General features: G+C 36.1%; 1 protein-coding gene across 6 annotated transcripts in view; it reads left to right on the top strand.

The window, feature by feature from the left end:
• LOC149575527 (protein EMSY-LIKE 3-like) overlaps positions 1 to 25,412 on the top strand; it is a 69,659-nt gene extending 44,247 nt beyond the window's left edge. For 3 of the 6 annotated variants that reach the window (XM_089815293.1, XM_089815288.1, XM_089815289.1), the window contains 3 exons: positions 24,349 to 24,417; positions 24,588 to 24,651; positions 24,756 to 25,412. In XM_089815293.1, the coding sequence (XP_089671419.1) occupies positions 24,349 to 24,417; positions 24,588 to 24,651; positions 24,756 to 24,964 (342 nt within the window). In that variant the 3' untranslated portion in view covers positions 24,965 to 25,412. The remainder of the gene's footprint in view (positions 1 to 24,348; positions 24,418 to 24,587; positions 24,652 to 24,755) is intronic. The other 3 variants (XM_089815291.1, XM_089815290.1, XM_089815292.1) reach the window with 2 other exon arrangements.
• The last annotated feature ends 1,416 nt before the right edge of the window (positions 25,413 to 26,828 follow it).

The raw sequence follows: 26,828 nt of genomic DNA, 5'->3' as shown, positions 1-26,828 counted from the left end.
TGCATTAAATAAGCAAAAAATGAACAAGAAATGCAAACAAAACCCAAATCTTACACTTAGTTGGACAGCAAAGAGAAAAACTTGGAGCAATAAGTTGGAGTGAAACTCTCTTCTCCAAAATCAGGTTTCTTCAATGTGTTTGCATATGTTGATCAAATGCTTTTGAATAATTCTAACTCTAGCCGTAAATCACACTTTTCATGTGCAAATGGATATGGGAAATGATGTGAATGTTCCTTCAATGTGCCAATCGCACTTTTCCAACTTGTTCACACATTGGAAATGCCTTCACAAATGTAGATCGTGGTTTTAAAGGCAACATATGCTAAAAATGTAGCAAATGCAAGCACAAAAAGCTTCTATCTCCAAATGCTCAAGAAAATTGCACTTTTTCAAGTGATTTGCATGTTGAAAATGAGAGTTTAAATATGAATCGGGCTTTTCCAGCTTCTATGCATGTGATGTTTTTCCTTCAAACACCCAAAATCGGGGTTTTTATGAGAAAATGCATAAAAATGCAAGGCGCAAGAGTATGAAACTCAAATATCCAAGCAAATCAGGGTTTGTAAGCCACAATGCATATTTAAAATAGGGTGTATATGCAATGAGAAATCACATAAATTAAAAAGTCCAAATGAAATGACCTTTGCATTTTGAAATGCATGTCTTTGGTGAAAATTAAGCTTTTCCAGCCCATTTACATGTTGGAAATGAATCCTTTGATGCAAGTCGCAGTTTTCGTGATCACTAGCATGTTTAAAAACACATGCAAAGTGTAGATTACAGTTTTAGAGATCATTTACACATTGCAATTTACGCAATAAGTGCAAGTTGGACTTTTCCAAGGCGTTTACACCTCACATATTGCATGTAAATTCCCAATTGCACTTTTCACAACCATTTACATGTTGCTTTGTTGCATAAAGGTCCAAGCATAGAGATGGTCACACTTTTACGGGAGGATTACATATTGCATTTTACATGTAAATGAGCAAATCAGGCTTTTCATGGTTACTTACATTATTAAAATACATGTAAAATTACCCATCCAAGTTGTTTTGATAGAAAACAAATAGTTTTTGGCAAGCCAATCGTGATTTTGAAGGTAAATACATATTGCATTTTTAAGAATATTTTATATGCAATATGTAGTTGACTCAAAAAGGTGTGATTTGACACTTGGATTAAGGAAATACAAGTGAAAAATCAGGCCTTTTGGGTACAACTAGATGTGTATTTGACTTATACATACTTGGAGTTTCTATTTTACACATGTTTAATTGATTCACTTAAGTGAATCTCACTTTTTGGGGTCCATTACATATTTACACAACATTTTATGTGAAAATGGGTTGAAAAAGTTAGATTTTCACTTAAGCTATTTAAGTTATAACAGTAAAGTGCAACATAACATCAAAATAGATTAAATGTGCACTTTATAACTTAAATGACTTAAGTTATAACTTGAAAGATTAACAAGTTCAATTATATAACATAAAAACATATTGTAAAGTGATTGTAAGTCATATATTTCAAAAACTGCAACATAATATCAATTTATAAGGTCTAATATTTAAAATATGCAATTGGGGTTCTAAAACCCGATTACACATGCACTTAAACCTTAATAACTTTTGATCAACAACCTCGATTAAGTCCCAAGATAGTTCAAAATGAGGACATGACCGAAAGCAAGAGATTAAAGGAAACAAAAAGCCTAAAACAATCCAAACAAACATGCTAAAATGCAAAAAAGGACTTTGAATGCCTCAAAAATCAAGTCTAGGTTACCAAACTTAAAAACAAAAAAGGACTTGACGAGAACCTTCTGTAAAAAGACTCACTATATAGATTGGGAAGGATTAATTTGATCAATTTTTGCCAATCGTAGAGTGAGTTATCTTAGAGAAATAAGAAACTTAATTGCAAAAGTTTTGTAGCATTGCCTCCATTTTGTGATGACAAAATGATGACAAAATGAAGGACAACCATCATCATAACCGATCATTGGAGTGTAAAGTGCCAATTACCTCCAACATATATAATACTAATAAGGTGATAAAGAACATCTCATATTCGGAATCCAATGGGGATTGCAAATCAGCAGGATGTGTACATTCCTGCTTCTGTAAACTCATGTCCTCGCACAAATACATATAACATACAATTGCTTCTACTGAAGCTTACCTGGACAAAAGGGAAACACGTTAGACAGGGTGTCCAGGAGAATCTTGCTATTGTGAGAAATTAATATCATTGAGTTTCTCTTAGCAAATCAATTGTTTGGAAACAAGATAGAATTGTGGAGGGTATTGATAATCACTCTTACCTGAAAGTTTGAAATGGGCATTGCTCATTTTAGGTAGCTTGTTAATTAAAGAACAATGGATGCTAAGATTGGCAGACTTGTAGCTTAATTAAGTTCCTGTGTGGTTAGGAATGATTAGAATATTCAGAAGTTTCCTGCTGAATTATTGAATGTCAACGATGTAGCTAATGCTTTTACATATTAATCAAATGCATATAACTAATAATGTAACGATGCAACTAATGCTTTTACATGTTAATCAAATGCATATAATGTGGAAGAATCCTCAAGCAATTAGGCAAGACAACACTGCTAGAAAAGGGACATTTCATGAGTCTATATAGGTTTCTGTGATCATGCTATTCCTTGTGATCCAGTTGTTTTAATGGTTCAAGGATCACATAATTACTTGGCTCTAGATCAAAATAAGTTCTATCTACTAAACAATCCTTCGAATTTTAAGTTGAACATCATGATGAAATCTTTTCAATTTTGATAGGTACATATTTACAGATGTATTATAATTCTTATTTTAAATTGAAATTACTATTTCAGGACAAAATTAGGGTAAATCCCAGAAAGGAACATTACACTCTTCTCATTAGAGAATTAATTAGCATCAATAGCACTGTTTCTAGCTTCTCAAGGGCTCTTTCCAACTTCCAAGAAAATAAGACATTGATTTTTCTAGAGAAATTAGTAAGATCCCTTTGGGCATGTTGGAATACATTTTTGTTTATAGCAATCTATACAAACCATAGAATTTCAAAAGACAAAATGAACTGTAACTTGTGAGAGGAAAATAGAACATGTACTGGTTATTTAGGATGTATTTATTTTTCCTTGTAGTGTATTTACAATCATGCTATTCTGAGTACTTTGCCTCTATAGAGTAAATTACAATTCAAAAAATTTTCAAGCAGCGAAAAAAAGGACAAGATGTAATGGTATTGAAACTAGAACTGTGCTAGGAAACAGTAAAGAATAGGGTTAAAAGAAGCTTTTTTAGAAGTTCGATAGTTTTAGATGATTGGAGAAATGATGAGTGTTCAATTGTTGATTTGGATTGTAAGAAATGAATTTTGAAGTGTATTAGGTATTGGGACTTGGTTGATAATCACTTGGGAGGGTCCTTGTGGAAATAGTGTATCTGTAACCTTCATTGCAGATGAATGCAATGAGTTTATAGTGTTGTAGTATATCATTTTATGCTAGTTAATATGTGTTTAAATTATTATAGTAGCTGTGGTGCACCATACATGGGAATCTAAAACTGAGCTACAAAAAGACAAATTTGAGAGGTAGCAAACTAACTACAAGACAAAGGCACATGAGGTTGGAGGACATCCAACAACTGCTTGTCAGTCACTGGTGGGGGGAGGCCACACAATTGCATTAGTGATAATTTATTTGTGCGAAAATGACACAGCCAAAATCGGTTTCTAAGTGGCAGCAATGACCAACTCATATCATTTGTGATTACAATGACAATTATCGATAGTGGTGGCTGCACATGCAACATAAAGGGCTTGGTGCTCAAACTTTGTATTTGTGGTTGGATGTGTATGTCCCCAACCATAATTCTTGGTTCTGTGTGAATTGAAGTGTTTTCCCTCTTTCATGAGATGGTGCCCCCAATTGTTATAGTGAGCAGATGTGTTTGTCCTTTCTCGTAACTTTGAAGTTGGATAGATGTGTTTGATGCTACCCAAAACTTGATGTAGAACCTTGGATATTTGTTAGTCGCTATCCTTGGTAGTTGATTCCATGAGTAGATGTGTGTCCTTATCTTAAAATAAAAGCATAGTAAGTGTATTGAGGCTAGTTCTACTATTACGCATCAAGAGTAGATGTATATGCCCCTACTCAAACCTTATGATGAATTATTCAACATGGTTGTCATTGAAGAATGATTCAATATGCAGGGTCCTAGACATATTGCATCATAGGATGCATAATAGAATAATATATTAGGGGTCAATGAGTGTGACCCTTAAATTACACAGTTAAATCTTGATAGCAATATCACAATTTTACTTGCTGTGGAAATTATCTCCTACTTATCAATTGATATAGTTTGTTGTATTGGTTATTTTATTAGTGGTATGAATATGTGAAGTTGTTAAAAGTAAAAAATAACTCGATATATTTGGGAAAATTGCTTATAGGGTTTCTTACAACGCAGGAGATTATACTCTTATATAAAGATGTATTTGATTGGAAAAGAAGCAGCATTGCTATTTTGTGCATAGAATTAATCGATTTGTATTTGCTCTAAACTTTTTATTAATTAGTGTGACAAATGATCTATGGTAGAGGGATGTGATGGGCATTTATAAGCGAGTTCAAGTACGTTGTGGCACGTCACATTTGGGGAGGTGACTGAGTACAAAAGGCATTCATTTAAGGAGGGTGGAGACAGTAAAGAAAATGGTGGAAAATACAATATGAACAATTCCAATAAATTGCAAGTACATTGTTTTGAGTGAGTCATTCTTTGTATACTATTTGTCCCTTTTTGCCCTACCAATTTTCACTTGCCTAATAATGCTGAGCTTCTACCTTCATTTGTAATTATAAAATTGTTAATGCATTTGATTTGATCAAAAAGTTCCAGGAAGCACTCTTCTTGAAGCTCTGTTCTTTGGAGGCTGCTTCTGCATGCTGTCTATAGAGCAGAGGTTTTATTACGTTTTCTATCCCTTAGGCCATTCTAAGCATTTTGTGTTTCTTATGGAAACTACGATTTAACATATCAATGTCTAGCAAAATACTTTTGATAATATGTTTTTGTAAGTTTGATTTCACTTAAACGATAATTTAAACTAGCTAAATAACCATCATTTATTAAATGGCCGTTTTATTTGAGTCCCATGTTGTTTAATAAGGAGTCATCATATGAAGTGGTACATTTTGCAGAATTTCCCCTTCCTAACAGATTTGGAAGTTGTTTGTATATCGACATGATTGATGGTCAACGATTTGCAATAGACTATCCCACAAAGGATACAAGGTAAATATCTAGACCATGTGCACTCACATCTTACACAAGTGAATAACTGAACACTATGTTTGGTGTGAGTGTGGTGACTGTCAACATACCATGTGTAGTGCGCGGGTATTTCTCGACATCACTAATTTGGGACTTCAACCAATTATTGTCTCTATTAACTAGCCAAATGAAGATAACAAATAAAATACTGAAAAGATTTCGAAAATATGAACCATTCATTTTTTTTTCATATAAAAAATGTAAGTCATTCATAAATGCATATAGTAATTATCCTTTCTCTGGGATCTTCCACCTGTGGACAAGAGTTATGCAATTAGCATTGTCCTTCCACATTATTTTTGCAGAGAGCTCAAGCCTAAAACATCTGAAATGAACTTATTCTGTTGGCTGTAATAGAGTGATTTGAAACAGTTTTAGAGTGGTTCAAACTTAAGATTATGATTTTTGTTGATTCAAAGCTTGGGTGCCTTGCACTCCTTAATTTCTTCTGTAGAGACAAGGTCTCACATATTTCTTGGATGCAATGGGCTGCCTAATTGTACCACTTGTGCATTTTGCAGTTGTTTGAAATGAATATGAACTCAAACAATAAGTAGATAATATTACAATAAATCTACTATTATAGCAACTGAACAATCACCATTTAGTTTGCAAACTGAAAATGCAATAACTATAAGCTAAACTATAGCAATATATAAGCAATTACATACAATGATCATTTGACCTCCGATTGCTGAAGTAAATCAATATGAAAGTCTATGAACAATAATATTTAATATCTCATACCAGCGTTTTCTTTCATAGTCACAAGTATAGCTTCAGATCACGGAGATATATATGACTGTAAAACACTTACAGGAGCTGACAAACCAAGTATAGCTCCCAAATTGGAGCTTTAACCTTGTATGGCAGCAATACCAGCATGTACAGCATTCCTATCGGGATCTACCAACATTTGACAGCCTCCTTCAGTCAAATATCACCAAGCAGTTGCTAATATATCCTTATTATGACCAGCTAAATGTAATGTGCAAGCAACAATATCCTACAGTTCCAAGTCTCAAACACTTAAAACTGAACTCTCGCTAATTGCAACAATGACAATGGTAGTAATTGTGAATGCAACACTCTGATTTTACCTTATTTGTAGTACATAATAAAGTAATATTGTAACTAGAACTAGTTAAGCTTGGTTAGGTTTGGGTAGTTAGGAAGCAAGGAGATGCATTGGTTGGTTTTCCCAATTGACTCTTAAATAAGAACTTTGGAATATGGATGATGTACTCGTGATTTTGGTATCAATAAAGTAATAATAATTCCTCGCCAATTGGTATTCTAGTAATGAATGTTTGGATGGTGCTGTTAAATCCACATTATATTGTCCTGTATATTGTGCATTGATAACCATTCTACATTTTGGCACCGTTGCCTAAGTCTGAACCTAGAGGTCATCATCGAAGTAGGATGGAGTAATGGAAGACCCTTCCTACCATATATACAAGTAACAAATAGTGATGATGAAGAGGAGGAAATAACTAGAGAAGATCAGTTGACACGCGATTTGGTAACGGCCTGGGAAGTTTTTGTTGACCAATACATGCAAAGGGAAGCCTGCGGGATAGCGGTTCCAAAGAGCATGGTACGAGATGAAGTTTCAGTACCACCAACGGTGTATGATCTACTTGGATAGATTCCTTGACTGTTGGCAAGAAACTTGGTACATATGGAGGAAGAAAGAACGGAAACAGAAAGAGAACGAAGAAGGCAACAAGTGCTCCAACAGTTTGCCAAAATGACATAGGAATGGGACTTGGAGGAGTGTGATAAATCAAGGAAGGTAAATAAACACCAAACCAAACAAATATCTAAGGTGGGTGCTAGAGGAAGAAACAGAGGAGGAAGTTGCACTGAGGACATTATGCCTCCAACGACAGGAGGAAAGACGTAATCTAAGGGGACGAGGGGACCACTTCTGAATCCTAGAAGGGTTGATTGAAAATACAATCGAAGGAATAACAAATTTGGCTATCTTTGAGATACCAGGAAGGAAGGCAGGGTGCAAAAATCCTGAAACCCATGCACGTAGAGAGCAGTTGGCAAGAACAATACCCCAACCTAGGAGAAGGAGATACTGTTGGGGCTAGCACCTTGGAATCTAGCCCGTCGGATTGCAGTTTCCCGTCAGGAGGGAAAAATAGTAGAAGAATGATAATGGACAAATAAAAGCTCCCTAGATTCATAGGGGACAGCTTAGAGGACCCCACATGTCACTGTAAAACATGCGTATCCATATGGCAAGCAAACAGAGAGAATGATGCGAATGAATGGCTAAAAGCATTTCCAGCCACACTAAGAGGTATAGCTATTGATTGGTATACAAATTTGGAGACAGGCAAGAAGAAGAATCTAGACTCCTTCGAGACAATGATGAAATAGTGACAAAGATCTATAATACAAGGCAAGGAAAGAACGAATCTGTCAGAGCGTATAGTAGGAGGCTGAAGGAATTGATAGGAAAGCTTGACAACAAGCTTGCAGATGGATTGAAGAAAAGGTGGTTCATTGAAGGGTTGACGTTGTCCCTAAGGAAAAAGATGAAAATAGTACCACCATCATCCTTTGTGGACGCTTGTACCCATGTAATGGATATAGAAAGTGAAAACAAAACTTCCAAAGCCAAGAGGCACAAAAGTGGAAGCTCAAGCTTAGAAGAAAGCGGGGATGAATCCAAGACCATCCAAGCACAGAGGAAGGATATGATGAGGTTATTGAAGGAGGTAGCAGGAAGTAAGGAAGAGAAAAGAAAAGGGAGTGAACTATGGTGCACAAATTGCGAAAAGGAGGGCCACGCAAAAGAGACATGTCTGTGTAAAGCATTTTGTGATATCTGTCAGGTATTGGGGCACACAATCAAAGATTGTCCGTACAATCTAAAAGCAAGGAATGCACAGGTATTTTTCACTCAGGGAGAACAATCCACACCACCCTCCACCCCTTCACCAAGTGCAAATACAAAAGCCTCACTTGGAGGATACAAAAATAACAGGCAAGGGAGCAATAATAGTAGCAGTAATAACAACAATAACAACACACCCAAGAGAGAAATCCAATATGATTTTAAAGGAAGGCCAATGATCCAATGTAGACAGTGCAACAAATGTGGACATTTCGCATGCAAATGTCAGAATGGTGGAGGATAGAACAGAGGAATGTTGTGTAAATGGTGTGGACCAGGTAACCATGAGGATGCCAATTGCCCTAGACAAAAAGGGGTGATTATGCTTGATATTTGCAAAACTTGAGAGCGAAGTATTAGCCATCACAAGAATGTAGGCTAGGAAATTGGAATATTCAGATGTAGCTACAGAAAAAGAAAGATTTCAGGAATCCAAAAGGGAAATTAGAGCTAACATGATAAAGGAGGGAGAAGCAAATATGGTTAAACCCCCAAATAACTAGCCGGTATCCAATATCATGAAACAAGTACTGGAGATCCCATCCTAGTGAAAATTGCAGATCTACTAGAAACATTGCTGCAATTGAGGGTAGCAATAACACAAGGGGCAAGTACCAGAGTATCTTACAAGCAGTAGAAAAAAAAAGGAAGTACAAGTAGGAAAAGAGACCAACACCCTATTCACCATAGGAATGCAGAGGACACCAACAGTAGTGGAGATGGAAATATTGGGATGTAAACTCTCATACACTATAGTCGGTGGAGGCTCCGGAGTAAATGTTCTATCTGAGGAGACTTGGAAGGCGATAGGGAAACCTACATTGTGGCCACCTACATTCCAATTGGTAGTTGTAGACCAACACAAAATTAAGTCAATAGAAACTTTGATGGGCCAAAAGGTAGTAATTCGAACACAACAATTCCTGCTGGACTTTGGGGTGATTGCTCCAGAGAAGAAAGGGTATGATACGTTGTTGGGAAGAGGATGGCTAGTCACAACAAATGCCACCCATAGTTGGAAGAGAAACACCTTGTCGATTGAGGTAGATGGCACAAAGTACACAATAGGTCTAAGGAACTAGTCTGTAAGTCAGGACTTGGCATCAGATTTAGAAGCAAAGGGAGAGGACCAAGGAGTGGAACTAGATGAGGAAGGGGTGCTCAGAAGATGAAACAAGATCCCTCAATGACTTTTTGCAAATCCAGAATGTAATATATTGCAAATCCAAGAAGCTGAATCCGAAGAAAGATATCCAGAGGGCTATAAGGAATAAGAGAGGGTGTGGCAACTCTTAACAATAAACTAGCACATATATTTGAGAAAAGGTAGGATACGAAGAGGCAAAGTTGCAAATAATAAACTTGGGTGAGAAGGATCAACCTAGGAGATTTTTATAGGAGATGACTGGGATCCAGTGCTAAAGTCAGCAACTTTCAGGATTTTCCTTGAATATAGGGACGTGTTCGCATGGATCCACAAGGACTTGAAAGGAGTACCCCCGGAATTGTGTTTCCATCGGATAACATTGATACTAGGAACAAGACCAATGCACAAATGACCATAGTGAATGAATAAAAACTACGTAGCCAAGGTTTAGGAAGAAATCACAAATTGCTTGAAGTCGGGATAATATTCAAAGTACAAACCAGTGAGTGAGTATCTCCTATAGTCATATCATTGAAGGAGTATGGTAGCTAAATCTAGATATGTGTCGACTTCAAATGCCTGAACGCGATAACTATAAAAGATCCTTTTCCAATTCCCTTTACAAATAACATCCTAGAAGAGGTATCTAACCATGAAATGTACTCCATGGACGGATTTTCAGGATATAATTAGATCAGTATTGGTGAGGATAAGCTAAAGACTACATTTATCGTTGAAGATGGGGTGTATGCCTATATCGGAATGTCATTTGGGTTGTGTAATGCACTAGCCACGTTCCAAAGAATCATTCTACACATCTTTGACGATATGTTAGTAAGGAATTTTAGAGCCTTTATGGACGATTGGTCCATCTGATGGAGCCCAATTTTTTGGAAAATTTCGGGGCTTCATTTATATTGGAGATGATGGCGAAACCTCACAACATTAAGGATTTGGAGTACAAGAGATCTCAAGTAAACGCTATGATTAAAGAAAGAAATCATAAGGGAGAGCATGAGCCTTTTATTGAATTAGATGCCTGCACATGATAACTATAAAAGATCCTTGTCCAATTCCCTTTATGAATAGCATCCTAGAAGAGGTATCCGACCATGAAATGTACTCCATACACAGATTTTCAGGATATAATTAGATTAGTATTGGTGAGGATAAGCTAAAGACTACATTTATTGTTGAAGATGGGGTGTATGCCTATATCAGAATGTTGTTTGGGTTGTGTAATGCACCAGTCACGTTCCAAAGAATCATTCTACACATCTTTAACGGTATGTCAGTAGGGAATTTTAGAGCCTTTTTGGACGATTGGTCCATCTGATGGAGCCCAATTTTTTGGAAAATTTGGGGGCTCCATTTATATTGGAGATGATGGCGAAACCTCACAACATTAAGGATTTGGAGTACAAGAGATCTCAAGTAAACGCTATGATTAAAGAAAGAAATCATAAGGGAGAGCATGAGCATTGAATCATGTAGCACCAATACAGATTCTCATTTTATTTAGTTTTTGTGCCTATATATCTGATGTTAGTCCTGTTCATGTTTCATGGATTCATTAAGGCAGAGTTTATGGCAATCACTGAGGTGTTCGTTCTCTATGATTATAGATGAAAATGCAAAAGGTCTATCACAAAGTATTATTGTTCAGATTGTGATCATTTGAAGATGAATTATAGACTCCTACTCTAGCAACTGGAAATTAGTGGCAGAAAATGGACAAGCTGCGTCTGCTCTGATAATAAAGATGAGTCCAGAAAGTATTATAGTTAACTGATATTCTTCTAAGATACTCAGCTCTCAGATAAGCAAGCCAACGTGTGTGAAGTGAAAATTATCGGGATGACTACAAGATTGAAAAATATGCATATTGACTATCTTCTCATTCTTGTGAAACACAATCAATCATAGGAGATTTGTAAATAAAGACTTTCCTAGTATCACCTGAAAGCATGGATAGGCTTACTACAAGAATGCAAAGATTTTTATCAATATCATTGGCTTCAGATTGCCTAGTATTGAGCAACAGTTTATAAAATATTTAGGTAGTGATAATATTTTGATGCAGAGTTGCTTCCTTATGCTCATGCAACAAAGGGAAAAACAATAATTCTTATGTTCTTCCTTCTAGAACTCATCTGCATCTGCAAACGAACTCATTTGAGTGACATACGCATATGAAAAACGATGGTCCACAATGATAGGAGTTTGGTCCATGTCTTCTTGGAAGACAAAGCCCACTGAAAAGGAAGATGCTATGTATGAAGAGCCGTTAGAATAATAATGAACCTTCAAAAAATGTTTTGAGTGCAATTATATTCAGGCGGACTTCAGAGGAAAGAATGAGACAAGGAGCCATCGTGATTTTGCAAGGGACAAGAAGCAAAGTAATATCGAGATTCAATGAAGCACTGTTGGAATCCCACAAACACCAAAACCATTCACGCATATCTAAAGATGACTCCATATCATAAAAGGGTTTTACAAAATGATAGATGATGTTAAATGAGTCTTGCTAGATCATGCCTGCTAAAGCAATGAATTTGAAGGAATGGACCAAAACAGAAGTCCAACCTGGAGGCAAATCGAGTGTGCTTGCAAAAGAGTTCCAGAATTGATATTTTGGCATTTACGAAGGAGTGTAGTCTTGCTTCAAGTCATTTCATCAAAAATGAGAATACTCCAACTAAAGGCCAGATAAACCAAGGAAATACTTCGCCTCAGAAAAAATTATTTTTCTTGGACTATAGTCTTGGCCGGAATTTCACGGCAATACAAATTTGTGCATGGGGAGTTTAAGAGTTAAGACTATTAAACTATACAAATTAAATCGATTAATCTTCTTAAGAGCCCGATAAAATACTACAAGGCATTTGAAGAATTTAAAAGTAATTTGTTAAATATTTGAAGAGGTGCAACTAAGGGAGGTGCTTCTTAACATTATATAAAAGAGATGACTTTTCAAGAAGTCGTGTTGTTTTAAATATTAAGATATAAAAATGGCAAGAAGAATTCATAAAAATAACATATTCCAAAGACATTCATATTCAGGAGAAATTATTTTATATTACTTGTACGGAGGGATAAGGAGTTCAATATGACTTTGTAATAAAAATTCTATTATTTTATTTTAATAATAAAATAAAATGTTCTTTGTTTATTATTAAAGATGTGGAGATTTAAACTGCAGGCGAATCGTCCTTTGTAATTATTTTCTGGAATTCTGTATACAATTTAAATATCGGATAAGTGGACATGACCATTTAGCATTTTGAATTTGATCATCACAAATATTGTGAAATATATAGTTGTTTCTGTATTTGTGGCTAGTATGTCTCCCTACCAGAGGAGTTAAAATTCAATCTAGACTAATTTAAGATTGCGTAATAATTGATCTGTCGCATCTTGATTATTTCATTGTTGGTAGTAAAGTGTGCAAAACATTATGAAGTTGTACGTGAAAATTCACTGAAGTTAATTCTATTGCCCGGATGAGCAGAGGCACTAGTCTTTTTATTATTGAAGTCAGAAAATCTATAACTTCCTTCCTACAAGCATCAAATTAATTATTATTCAATTACACAAAATATTCAACCATTATCCAACATCCAATTTTTCATTTTAACTGAGTTCCAAAACCTTGCTAGTCAGAGAACTCTAGAAGTTTAAATTCGCTAGAGAAAAGCCTTGAACCAAATAGTTAGCATTTGAGGTGAAGGTTTACCCGCTTGGGTGTAGCGGAGCTTGAAGTATAGGGGAATCAAGAAGTATTCCCGTTCATTGGCCAGAACTAATTGAGAAGTCCTATCAGAGAAGTGGCAGGCTCTTGGATTTCCAATTTGCAATTGAGGGAACCAACACCATCTACAGTGGAAAGGAGAATCATCTCAAAGTCACTAGTGAATGCATGGATTAATGCTGAAGAGAAAGGCTGGCCTTGAACCCTAAGAAATGTAGATTTATGGTCCCACAATGTAAAATTCTTGGTCATCTAGTATGTAAGGAAGGATTGAAAACAAATCCTGACAAGATCAAGGTCATTCTAGATATGGAAGATCCATCAGATGTAACTGGTGTCAAATCTTTCTTGGGACACATAGGGTACTACAGGAGGTTTATAAAAGGATTTGCCGAAGTATCTTTACCCTTAGAAAAACTAACTAGGCAAGGAGAACGGTATTGTTGGGGGCAGGAATAGGAAGAGGCTTTCCAAGAGCTAAAGAAGATGCTGGTAGGTGCTCCAATTCTCATATACCCTGACTGGAATAAAGAATTCCATGTCCACGTGGATGCTTCTAACTATGTAATAGGGGCCACTCTAGCACAAACTGGGAAGGAAGGGTTGGACCATCTAGTGTACATTACGAGCAGGCTACTATCAAAAGCCGAGTGAAACTACAATACCACAGAAAGAGAGCCATTACATATGGCCTATTCAATTCAAAAATTTAGACATTACCTACTAGATACTCCCTTCACATTTATTGTTGACCATCAAGCACTAATGTATCTGGTAAACAAGCCTTGGATTTAAGGGAGAGTGAGTAGATGGCTAATACTTTTGCAAGAATTTACTTTTAAGATCATAGTTCGGCCAAGAAAAATTCATGTAATTGCAAATTAGTTATCATGAATTAAGTCAGGGGAAGCCTCTGGCAGCGGAGTGAATGAAGATTTTCTGGATGCCCACCTATTTCAAATTGTTGTACCACCCTAGTGGTCCAGAAGGGTTGGATAATATTTGTCAACTGCTACCTTTCTAAGAGAGATGGCAGCAAAAAAAAGGAGAAAGATTGCACTCAAAAGAAGGATATTCCAGGTGATCGAGGGATTATTGTACAAGATGGGACCAGATGGCGTATTGCGATTTGTTATTGAGGAAGAATTTCCAAGAGTCCTGAGAGAATCTCATAAAGGGTTGGCAAGGGGCCACATGGGATTTGATGCGACAACGAGAAAGGTATTGTTAGCTAGACTCTGGTAGGTAGTACACTCTATATGCAAATGCTCAAGAATGGGTTTTGAGCTGTGATTTGTGCTAGAGAGTTGGCAAACCCTTAAAAAGAGATTTCATGCCATTGTTTCCATCACAACCACAAGAATCATTTGAACGTTGGGGGCTGGACTTTGTGGGGCCCTTGCCTGTAAGCAATAACTATAGGTGCAGGTACATAGTGGTGGCAATGGGATATCTTACAAAATGGGCAGAAGTATAGGCTCTACCAGACAACACACCTCTTAGTACAGCCATATTTTTGTATGAACAGATAGTAACAAGATTTGGTATCCCACTCTAGTTGACAAGCGATAGAGAGGTGCATTTCATCAATCACACCATCAAGGTAATGACAATTGAGTAAAAAACCTTTCATTCTTTTTCCAGCCCGTACTATCCAAGGGCAAATGGTCAAGCAAAATCCACAAATAAAACATTGGTGACAATTTTGTACAAAACTTGTGGAATCGAAAAAGTAGATTGGGAGGAGAGTCTTCCAACAATTGTATGGGTGTACAAGACTACCTACAAGGTCACTGTTGGGCATACTCCTTTCCAATTGATGTACGACCAAGAAGTAGTAATGCCAATGGAATATACAGTACAAAGCCTATGAATAGCAGTTCAACAAAGACTAGGACAGGAACAGAGTCTAAGGGAAAGGCTCAACGCCTTACTAAATTTAGATGAAAGGAGAACTGTGGCTCAATGGGCTACAAAGGTGGCACAAAATTGACGAAAATTCTAGCATGATAAATATTTGAAGAGGATGAACTTTAAACAAGGACAACTAGTAATCAAGTATAATAGGAAAAATGAAATAAAGCCACATAAGTTCAAAATACGATGGCTAGGGCCATATAGAATAATGGAGGTAAAAGAAAATTGAGCAGTCAAACTATCTATTTGGATAATAACCCTTTAAAAGACCTCGTTAATGGATCTAAGTTGAAGCCTTATAAAGTAAGGAAGGAAGAAGGTTGTATTTACTCAATAAGTATTAAAGGAAGGGAAATTAAAGAAAGGGAAATAAATGGAGACAACAAACGAGAGGACTAGGGAAGAAACAACAGAAAAATAAAAGAAGCAAAACCAATATTAATAAATTTATTGCCTTATATATAAAGTTGGGGATTAAAAGGGAAGGAGTTATACTTACCCGAAGAGCAACATGCATACACCAAACCATGTATGAGTTTGGGAAAAGAAGAGCGTGGGCTAGAGAAACTCCAGGCGTATGGATTAGGCAAGGAGAGAGAAGGATAGTGTGGAATAGTGAAGGGGCAGTTCGACTGTGGATCAGGTATACGGAAGAGAGGCATGCCGTACAAAGCACTAAATCGAAATCAATCAACTATGGATCAGGCACACAAAGGAGAGGAGAGCTGTATGTGAACAATTCCAAGGGATTCTGTGAAAAAACAAGGGAGGTTGCTAGTACGGGCTAAGGAGATCAGGAGAACTGTATAGATTGACATTACAAGGAGGGTTGTACGAAGGGAAAGAGCAACAAGCCGTATGGTTGTGGTGCAAGTATGATGGAGTCTAAAGGCCGTATGACTGTGGTGCAAGTACAAAGGCCTTATGGGTGTGGTACAAATACAAAAAATTAGGCATCAAGTTGGAAACTCTAGGGGTTTCCGTACAATAAAGAGGGAAAAGCTGTGTGCCAAACATGTGACAACTGACGGGTACAAGAAAAGTAACCGATTAAAGGGTATAGGTACAAGCACCCTAGGAAGAGCAATATTGCCTTGCAAGTGAGGAAGGTGAAGAAAATGGCAAACAAAGGAGACAAAGGAAAAATGATAGACAAGACTACTGCTGTGAACATTACTTTTGAAATTGTCACAAGGAGTGAATGCTGCACCTGGTGGGAACATGCAGAAGACAACCATCCTTTGAAGGATGTGCTGCAAAAAGCCGAGGTAGATAAAATAATCTCGATGCTCATTTTTTTATGTAAAAGAGTTTGAATCTGTATTACGCACTATGGTGGTTGGCTATGATAGGCAAGCCAATAAATCGGTAATTCAGTATTTGCAGAAACCTCTAACAATTTTCTACTCAGCCAAGGAAATAAATAATTTTTTTGGAATTCCCAACTGAGGACAAGAAGTGATGAAAACCCTAATGACAATAGAGGAAAAGAAAAAGGTGTTGGGATTAATGTGCAAGAATAACTTGTTGAAGCAAGAATGGGAAGGCATTTTAAAGAATAGTCGAGGCCTCAAAAAAGTTTTCATAGCCAATGAGGAATGGCGTTGCATTATGGACTTGGTCAAAAGAAAATTCACAACGGGAAGCCGAACATCAGACATTGCTCTATGGATGTTATCTATGGTTGATGGATTGAATAAGGGGCAGGTGTACAATTAGGCACAATTTTTATTCGAAAGGTTACAAGAATTCATGGAGTTGAAGCATAAAGCATTGTACATGCCACACCTTGCCTTAGCCTTATTTCTAGAAGTAGTTTGTATTCAAGTGGTTGTCGAGCATAGAGGGGTATTAGTCCCAGCAAATAGAGTGGAATCCTACAGGCTTGCAATGACATATTGGGTTCACCTAAATGCCGTCGGAACAGGGTTAGGCAAAGGAGAACCTAGGAGAGAAATTGAAATAGGCAACTAGAAAGGTACTATGGGTAGCATTTGTGGAGAACTCAAGTCAGGAATAGAGTGGAGAGAATAGTTCAAAGGATGCGAACAGTATAGACACATCCTCCTCTGACTTGCAGAAGGCAAAAATCCATCTGAGTCACTTAAAGGGTACGTCGAGAGAAGTCACTTTCCTTCCAAAAATAGACAGACCATTGTCAACAGGGGTACATGAGTACACCCAGATCGATGAACCTACTAGTACGGAAGCAAAGACTTCAGAAGTTGGAGTATAGAATGCGGAAGAGGCTGCCCATACTACCCCTTGTACCCTGCAATATGTCCATACCAGCCCTAGTACAGAGAAAAGCAGCCTGGAAAAAGGAATCCATACTAGCCTTAGTATGGAGGAGAATGTGATGGAGAAGAACTTGAGTGGACAGAAAAAGGAGGTTTTTCAATTGGGGGCAAAACGACAAGTGGAAAAGGATGCCTTGGAGGCAAAGTGGAAGACAGAGAAAGTTGCTTTGGAGGAAAGTTGGAAGATAGAGAAAGCTGCCTTGGAGGAAAAATTTGCAACACCAGAGGCAAAGAAGATGGATGCATTGCATGTTCTATGTAATGGCCCTCCTCAAATCTGCCCTAAAAAATGCTGATGAAAGCTCAAAGAATTTCATCAAACAATTCACATGCAAGGGACGTATGACTGATATAGTATTTCAGCTAGCTTCAAATGACTTTTTCTTCAATTTGCATCAATGAAAATCTTGTGCTAGAAGACTACAATGGACTACACAATGACCTAACATGAGTGTGCTACTAATTTTGACAATATTCAGTGCATATATATGATCTAAGCATGAGAAATGAACACCTACAGCCAACTGGCATTTTTACAAACAGTTGGTATGTAAACTAACTAGCTGATAAATAATGATATTAAATTGCTTAAATGACACCAGCAACTATTATCTTCTTAACTACAATGAAAATTACAATGCTCATGAAATATGGCGAAGACTTTGGCATTTACATGGATTACAAAATGATAATGCTGGTATAATGCACACTTACAGCTGAAAGCTTATAACACCCTAAAAAACAATACTAATAAAAGAACCTGGTTGTAGATGATTGTAATAATTTTCTTCTATGCTGCCTCTTCTACTTTGCTTTTTTCGAACTGCTTTTTCGGCTTGCTTTTTCGTACCCGTTTTTTCAGCCTGCTTTTTTGGTTCCACTTTTTTCGGACAGCTTTTTCGTACCCGCTTTTTTCAGCCTGCTTTTTCGGTTCCGCTTTTTCGGACTGCTACTATGTTGAATCTCAAGACCATATCTTTCAATGGCGTCAAGATTTCCAGCTTGAAGGGATTTCGTCCTCCAAACTATTGAGACATAATCTCCAGCAAATTTCTCAATTTTTTTGATATTTCCAAGCATACTAAAAAGAAGCTCTTCCCTTTCTTTTATAGTGTTCTCACAAGAGCTCAATCCTTCGTTTTCTCAATGTGGGATAAAACATCACTCCCTTTATGTAACTTATGTCTCCAATGTGTTATAAAATAAAGGGGACTCTTTTAATTTAAATATTTCCCACAAACTATAGTCTATTCATTAATAAAGTTAAATATTTAAATTTAACTTTATAAAATAGCTTTATCAATGCATAACAAATCTTATCAATGATAAACAAGTCTTCTTGCCGATTTTAAACAATTACCATTGACATACCGCTGCCATTGGATGTCCGACCATATCCAAGATGACTTACTATAAATAGTAAGTATGCCCAAAGTTGCTTTAAAACCCCTCAGAAAGACCTGCAACTAAAACTATCTAGGCCAAATGGCCTCTAAGCCCCTTTAATGTCTTGGTTAGTCTACGGGACCATGGAGAAATAGGCTAACGACAACATCATGCTATGAATGCTAAAAAAAGGGACATTACATTCTATAGGGAGTTTGTGCTGAACAAAAGGCCGCTGAATAGGATCTCCTACGCCTTAGTGGATGAGCCTCGAGTCTAAGGATTTCTTCACAACCTCCTTCTTGAAGTCTGATTTTCTTTCTAGTTTTGTTGTGTAGTTGTCTTGGAGACGACTTCTTTTCTCGGGGGGTAAGTGTAGTACATAATAAAGAATATTGCAATTAGAACTAGTTAAGCTTGGTTGGGTTTGGTTAGTGAGGAAGTGAAGAGATGCGTTGGTTTTCCCAACCAACCGACCCTTATATAAGAACTTTGGAATATGGATGAGGTACTCATGTTTTTGGTATCAATAAAGTAATAATAATTCCTCACCATTTGGTATTCTTGTAATGAATGTTTGGATGGTGCTGTTGAATCCATGTTATATTGTTTTGTATATTATGCATTGATAACCATTCTACATTATTGCTCAATAAAATCTCTAGATTGTCATCCAATAGTGAAGAGATTGCTAGCGAAAAGCAATTTCGTCCTCCAAGCCCTTGAGAGGAAATCTCCAAACAATATCATCGATTTCTTGAATTATACATCCCAATTGAAAGAGAGCTCTTAGATGTTTTATATAATCTTCTCAGAAGAGTTCATTCACTCCTCTAACCAATGTGGGATAAATAAACATTATTCCCCATTTACATTTTATGTCTCCAACATGTTATTAAATAAGGGAACGTTTATTATTTAAATATTTCCCACTTAACTATAGTCTCACATCAATAAAGTTAAACATTTATATTTAACTTTAAAATCGAACTTTATTAATGCATAAATGTGCAATGTCCCATCTAGGAGGTTGTCAATTGACAATGTTTTAGACATATTACTGTACAATCAATTTTCAAGGCATAATACATGTTTCATAACAATTTGATAATTAACTTATTTAAGTCCGCTTCCTTATTTTGTTCCTAAACTCAACCATAAGGAGAGCGTGGGTTTTCTTGTTGTAGGGCGCTTGACACCAATCCACAAATAGACTTCCTCAAGGCATTGGGACTGCATGTTTGTACCCATCTTGGGATTTTACTCTGCCTCTCCCTACACAACCCCAATAAATTTCCCAGGACTATAGCAAGAGATTTAAGAAATGGTATTTATAATTCTAATTATGACTATTGTATACACATTTAGTAGAAATATACCCATATATATCTTATGTATTATATATTCCCTTATAAAATATAACATATATAGTTATGAATCCTGATCATTATTATTTGTATACAAGTGTGTATACATTTAATGTATTATAAATGATTCTGATTAATTATTTTTCAATCTGTACAAATATACTTCTGAAATTAATACTGCTTATGTATATTTTCTATCCCTTATTTCTTAATAATATTCTGATTCAAATTTTGTTTTATCAATATTAACTTATTGTACCCTGCCAACCAACGATAAGTATGACCTATTTTATTATTCCTTTCCCATCGATCAATATCTAACATTATATAATAGTCTCCATCTACTGTTCTCTTATTTATTGTCTTCTTTTATTTTTAGTATTCTCTTATTCTCCCCAACGATTTTCTGTGCCGAGTATATATATTTTGATTGAATGCAAGGAAATCCTTGCTGTCGCTGATTTATTCCAGCCTTTGTAAACTGTCCTATTTCCTCCCTTTCCATCCTTTGATGTATATTATATTATATGGTTCCCAACTATATATAATAGTCTCTTATTGCAAGTTCAGTTATCATCATCTTTCATGCTAATTATTCGTTGGATTCTCCTTCCCAATAATTGTGTCTCTTCAATTAAGGTGTCTATCAAAGCCAATGGGTGGTTCTCCAAAAGATCGTGGCTCGTATTATTTTTTCCTAATTTTTTTTCATATGTTAACTATTCTTTATCCATAAGTCAACATATGTCTGTTACTGATGTTATTCGTTCATATTGATATGAACTCAACTTACATATAATTAAAACATATCGGTGCTCGACTTATGGGCTCTATCATGTCTGATCTATTGTTCCCTCTGCATTACATTGATTAGCATGCTTATTTATTGACTTGAAACTAATACATTATTTCATTGATAATATACTACATTATTATATAAAAAATATATTAATAATAGATTGTGATATATTATTTATTTATTATCTTTTAAATATTATTTATTTATAAAATAGTTCTTATTAATATTTAGTTATATATTATGAAATTCTATTTCTGAAGGGGGACATCACAAAATGAATCATATCAATGATATAATTTTCTGATGGTATTAACCATTAACCATTGACAAGGTACTGTCACTGAAAATCCTGCCCCTGCCCAAATGACTAACTGTAAATAGTAAGTATGCCCAAACTGCCTCCAATCACTATGGATTGACGTCCAATGATAACAACCTAGTCCAGCTGGCCTAAATGTCTTTTAAATACCTTGGTTAGCCTTTAATATAAAACCCAAGTATGCCCAAACTGCTGCCTACTACTACCGATTGACCTGCAACAGTAACTACCTAGGCTAAGTGGCCTAAAAGTCTCTTAAATGCCTTGATTAGCCTAAGGGACCATGGAGAAATAGGCCAGTGACAACTCATACAACATGTGTTAGAACTTAGAAAGCAAACATTACATTGGATTCTCTTCCAATTGTAGAAGCAAATAGATGTGCATTCATGGATCTTACTATTGATTTTTATTCCCTACAAATTTAGTAAATTGAACTGTCTTCAAATCCTTATTATTGCCTTGATGTATTCTAGTTCAAATAAGGACATGCACATCCTATCCTACTCACTTTTGTGCCACTTCATTTGTCTTTCACTATATATGTAAGTCTGGCCATTCCCTATTCTTTAACTAATATTACCTTTTACTTGCAACAACAAAACATGCTGTGAATTTATTTCTATCAGCCATAATGGTTGTGAGGGTCTCAATTGTTTTTGTGTTGCAAAATACATTAGCCCTTCTTTCTATTTTGGTAAATAATGGTTGCATGAGGTGCAGATCCCCAAGTATTATATGAAAAAGGCTTATGTCCATACTCATACAACATTCCAAAAGCCCAAAATGAGCATCACTAAAATGAGCAACACTAGAGAGCAACATGGTGTTCTCAGGGAGAATCACTTGACATCCAACTAAAAGATACTAATTCTACTGGAAGACAATAAAACAGAAAGGAGACTTTTCAATTGTAGGTATCTTCCACTTATCCTTAGATAAAATTTGGAATAGTTGCTCGGCTCCTCCACTCTCCATTGACATGTCACCGTCCTATGACTAGTACCAAGTTGCTCAACTACTACCATGTCCGAACCTTTTCTCTGATGTCCGGCTTAAAGTCATCCTCACTTTCCAGGCCTTCACCACTTTTGTGTTCTTAAATCTAATCGCTAGCCTCATTCAGCATCAAACCAAACAGCTTCTTCAGAGAATGACATTCCTTATATTGAGTTTTTTCCTCTCAAATGCCTCTAAATCGGGAACAGTAAGGCTGTAAGCACATGCATTTCGGGCACATCTCTCTCCTTTGTGGTTGATCACAAAGTAGTCCCGTTGGTATGGAATCCTCAAAGGATTCTTTGAAAACCTTGTGACATAATAGCCTAGCCCTAACCTTGGGTTCACATACCAAAATGACTACCAAGAACACAACAATGATGTCTCTATTAACCTAGGAGTAGCCGTTGGTGAACAAAAACTCCCCCCTCCAGAATTGCCCTCACCCCATTGATGACTGATTCATGTGAGTAATTGGTCACAGTCTTGAGACCTTCCTCTTTCACCTCCCATGAAGGACATTTTCTTTTTGTCTGATATCAATCTGATAGGCGAATCCATGAATGCTAAAGGAAAAGCCAAAAAGAAAAGGAACTGCAGGGAATTTGGAGCTGAATTGGAGAGTGGCAACTCGCAGTCTATAAAAAAATCCATGAATAACGTCGTTTTCAAGAATTAATTGCCTTTGAAGTTGTTGTTCCTAATTTTTAATTTGTAAAAGTTATGGATAACCTATGAAAACGTTTTACGGACCAGCCCACTTTTTGAGGCATTTTTCGATCTCCTAGGTGTTTGTCAACATGGGAAAGGTCCTTGGTCTTCATTTCATCAAATCTCATTGTCTTAAAATTATCCTTGCTGGTAATTTTGAGTTTCAGACCTGTCACTGCAAGTGATTGATATTACAAGCATTTTGCCCTTTAACTTGAAATGGAACATTTTCTCATCAATACAAATTCAATTGTATGTTAACGTGTAAATGATTTGCAAGTTCAATGTAGTCTTTAAGTGCCAATTCAGGTCATATGAAACCCAAAAACATGAAAACATCTAGCTTTATGCTCTAGAAAACCTGAAATACCAAGTTCAAATTGAGAAAACATTTTTTTCGGGAGTTAGACTCGTAATTGAACTGCAACTCCTTAAACGTCTCCTTATAGACTTAGATTTCATGTCCTTAATATGCACAATTTTGGTCTCAAGCAACTCGTTTTTGTATCTTTCCACGTTTTTGCCAAGCAAGCCACAATTTTGGTATTTTTAGGGTACATCAACTTCCTCTTTTCTGGGCTCACTAGACACTCTGCTAGAAAGCTCTACTCTTACAAGCGAGAAAATTAAGTAATCTTAATTTGCCAATTTCATGTGATCCTATCAATTAAATCATAAATGCAACCTACTTTTACTATGGACTACATTGGACTTACATACAAGAGCAAATAGAGAGGAAGAGGATGCAATTTTTTTGACAGTTACATTTTAGGTAAATTTTTGCAAAAGATTTTTCCTTCTTTTTTGTGTTCTTTTGTCTTCATTTCCAATCCCAGTCAGTGTTACTCTGCAAATTTTGTTAAAGATTTTTCCTCCCTTTTTCTGTTCTTTTTTCTTCATTTCCAATCCCATTCAGTGTTACTCTGCTGGGCTATAAGAAGAGGATTAAATCTCAAAACTCCAAATTGCTTCTAAAGTTATGTCCCTATTTATGTTTCAATATCAATGTCCTTATGAGTTACTTTTTTGTGTTGATCTAACTTTATAAATCCTGAACAGGATTAGATCTAAAAACTCCAATTTGCTTCTAAAGTTATGTCCCTATTTATGTTTTGATATCAATGCCCTTGTGAGTTATTTTTTCATGTTCTTTGATCTTACGAGTTATTTATAAATCCTTAGCCTGTCAGAATCTTAATATGTGGCCTGTGTTTCAATCTTGTCCTCATATGGTCCGTTGCAATTTTTGATGGGCTCAAGTTACTTAAAAAACCAAGAAAATTTCTGATTGCTATGTACATTTTAATCCTCTCGAGGAATAATTTGTTTTGCAATATTGATTCAACTTTCATGGATTTGTATCATTTAACAGGTGGAAAGAGTGGTTGCGGTAAATTACCCTGATCCTATGAATTTGGAGAGAGCTAAGAAGTTGTTAAAGGCAAGTCAGATAACTTTGCATTCTACGTTATTATTTACTAGCTTTAATCTAGGTTATAGTTATATTGGGTTGCTTATAGAGTTGGACTCCATCTCATGTATTTTCAATAGTCTAACAGTTAAAGTAGTTTTTTGTAATTATTTATTAATAAACTCCATATTTGTTAACAGGAGCATGAATTGTGCCTCCTGGAAGCAATTGAAAGGCTTTCTGAAGTATCCGATGGTGAGAGTGGTGTGTGTAGGACTTTAAGCAATGAGCTCTGCTTTTCTGTGTCATTTATACATGCATCGCTTCTAGTTCTAGAACCAACATTAACATATTTTTTGTTTTGGCAGAGGATGGGTGGAATCCTCCATCATCACGTACACACTCCGTTGATCATGTAAAGATAAAGAATAGGCAAAACAGAAGAAACAAAAATATCTCTGGAGATGAATATGATACTGCTGAAGATGCCAGGGGAGAACACTCGGATGGAGAGCCGTTTGTTGGACAGTATGGTGCACCCTCAGATGATGTACAAGATAATGATGAATATGGTTAATAATGCAATATGACTGCTGAAGATTCCAGAGTAGCATTAAATCCTTGCTCAGGTTAAAATTCTGAAAGTGGATGTTCTGACAAAAGTACATTTATAGCAGCCATGGAAGGTGTGAAAGTGATCAACTGAAACGCCTTGTTCTTCTGTTAAATATATTTGGTTGTCCTGAAAACCACTTAAATTTCTATCCCCATGGAATGAGTTTACTATTTGTCTTATGGTTGGGGTGCTTTTAAGAATTAGCAAAGCTATCTTGAAGGTGTGCTCCACATTTTGCATTATGATGAAACAGTAGAAAATTTTCCAAATTGCAGTGGTGTAAGGTGTCCATCCTTGGATCCAATCGCATAACTTAAAAACATGCAAGGAAGCTAATCATATCATATCTCTGACTTCAGGCAAGGACATTCCTTACAGTGGGTATTTAATTCTCATTTAGATTTTTGGATGCAAGTGCATAATATTTGTTGGGTGTTTTTTGGCCATTTGGGGTGGTTAGTCATATTTATAATCCTTTGCAGACAATAATAATCACAGTCAAAAGTCCTATTGTAATTCTAGCTTTCAAATTTTTACTTGATCCTTTTATTTTATTATTCTTGACTGATCAAGCTGGTTTCTTTCTCGTTGGCTTTTTATATTTTGAGCATCTTTATAGTTACTTCTTTTTTCAAAAAGCCCTGAACAAACTTTAAGCAAATGTTTCATAAACTAAGGAAAGAGGAAGATACTTCATATTTTCAAATTTTAGTTGAAGCTCTTTTTATATTTCAGGGAGAGATTTTCAATTTTACAGCCATTCGGTACAACTATTTCAAACTTTGGAACATATACTCTATTTTTGCATTGGAGCTTAGAAATTATTGGCCACTTACTAAAATTTCTCGCAATCACACAGAAATAATCAAAAGTAAGATCTAGAGAGCACAAGATGCAGTCACAATTTCACATGGAAGCCCTAGTAGAAGAAAACCACAGCAAAATGTTGCTAATATTTGAATCTTCTTACAATTCTGTAGGCACTGTAATTTCCCCAACCAGATTCAACAATATCTGATTAGAAATTGTCTCACAATTTCTTCATAGACTATTTGTAGAGGCCCCTAATCCCCACGTTGAACAGAATTGTTGGGTGGATATTTTGCAACCGACAATTTTGGGTAAAAATTCAGTCGCAAAATAGGATGACCAGCCACAGCGTGTGAGACAGAGTCTCTCCTACCTTAAAGGGAAGGCTCCCCCTTCTCATTGTTCCTTGGATCAACTCAAGGTAAGCAAGAAATTGAGAGATTTATAAAGAGGGTGTTACTATTTTCCTTTCTTCTTAACTTTCAAGAAAGGATCCACTTATTCGTAAGACAAATAATGGGCAAGGTGAATCTCTAATTACACTTCTATCACGAGCTGAAAACAGTGATACTGATAAATTTTAACTAACTCAAAGGCTAGCCAAAATGTACCAGTTTGGCTCTAAGTCCTGTTGTACTTCTATGTAGTAAGAGTTTTACAATTAGGGCACAAAGACTCCTAAAAGTAAGAACAATCTAACTATTTTGCGAATTAAGATGAAAATACAAGCCACAGACAAAGCTTCTAGCTATGGATTTTCACAATTGTTCTTGGTCAAAGCTCGGGCTTCAATTGTTTCTTAACTCTCTATGCTCTTTTATTGAACACACAATAATAACATGAATCAAGACAATAGGCACAAATTATAGTCAAAGCTTCTAATTTGTTCTATCACAATTGCTTCCAGTCAAAGCTTTGAATCCAATTGCTTCTTTTATTCACTTTTCTCCCAAATTCGTACTACACAATCAAAGTTATGCTTGCACAAATGTGACGGAGCTTTTTTGCATACAAC

The sequence above is a fragment of the Cupressus sempervirens genome, chromosome 2 (assembly GCF_028749045.1).
Source record: "Cupressus sempervirens isolate cs-2001-9-10 chromosome 2, ASM2874904v1, whole genome shotgun sequence".
NCBI lineage: Eukaryota > Viridiplantae > Streptophyta > Pinopsida > Cupressales > Cupressaceae > Cupressus > Cupressus sempervirens.
The sequence above is the reverse complement of the archived record's forward strand: the minus strand, read 5'-3'. Positions and strand labels throughout refer to the sequence as shown.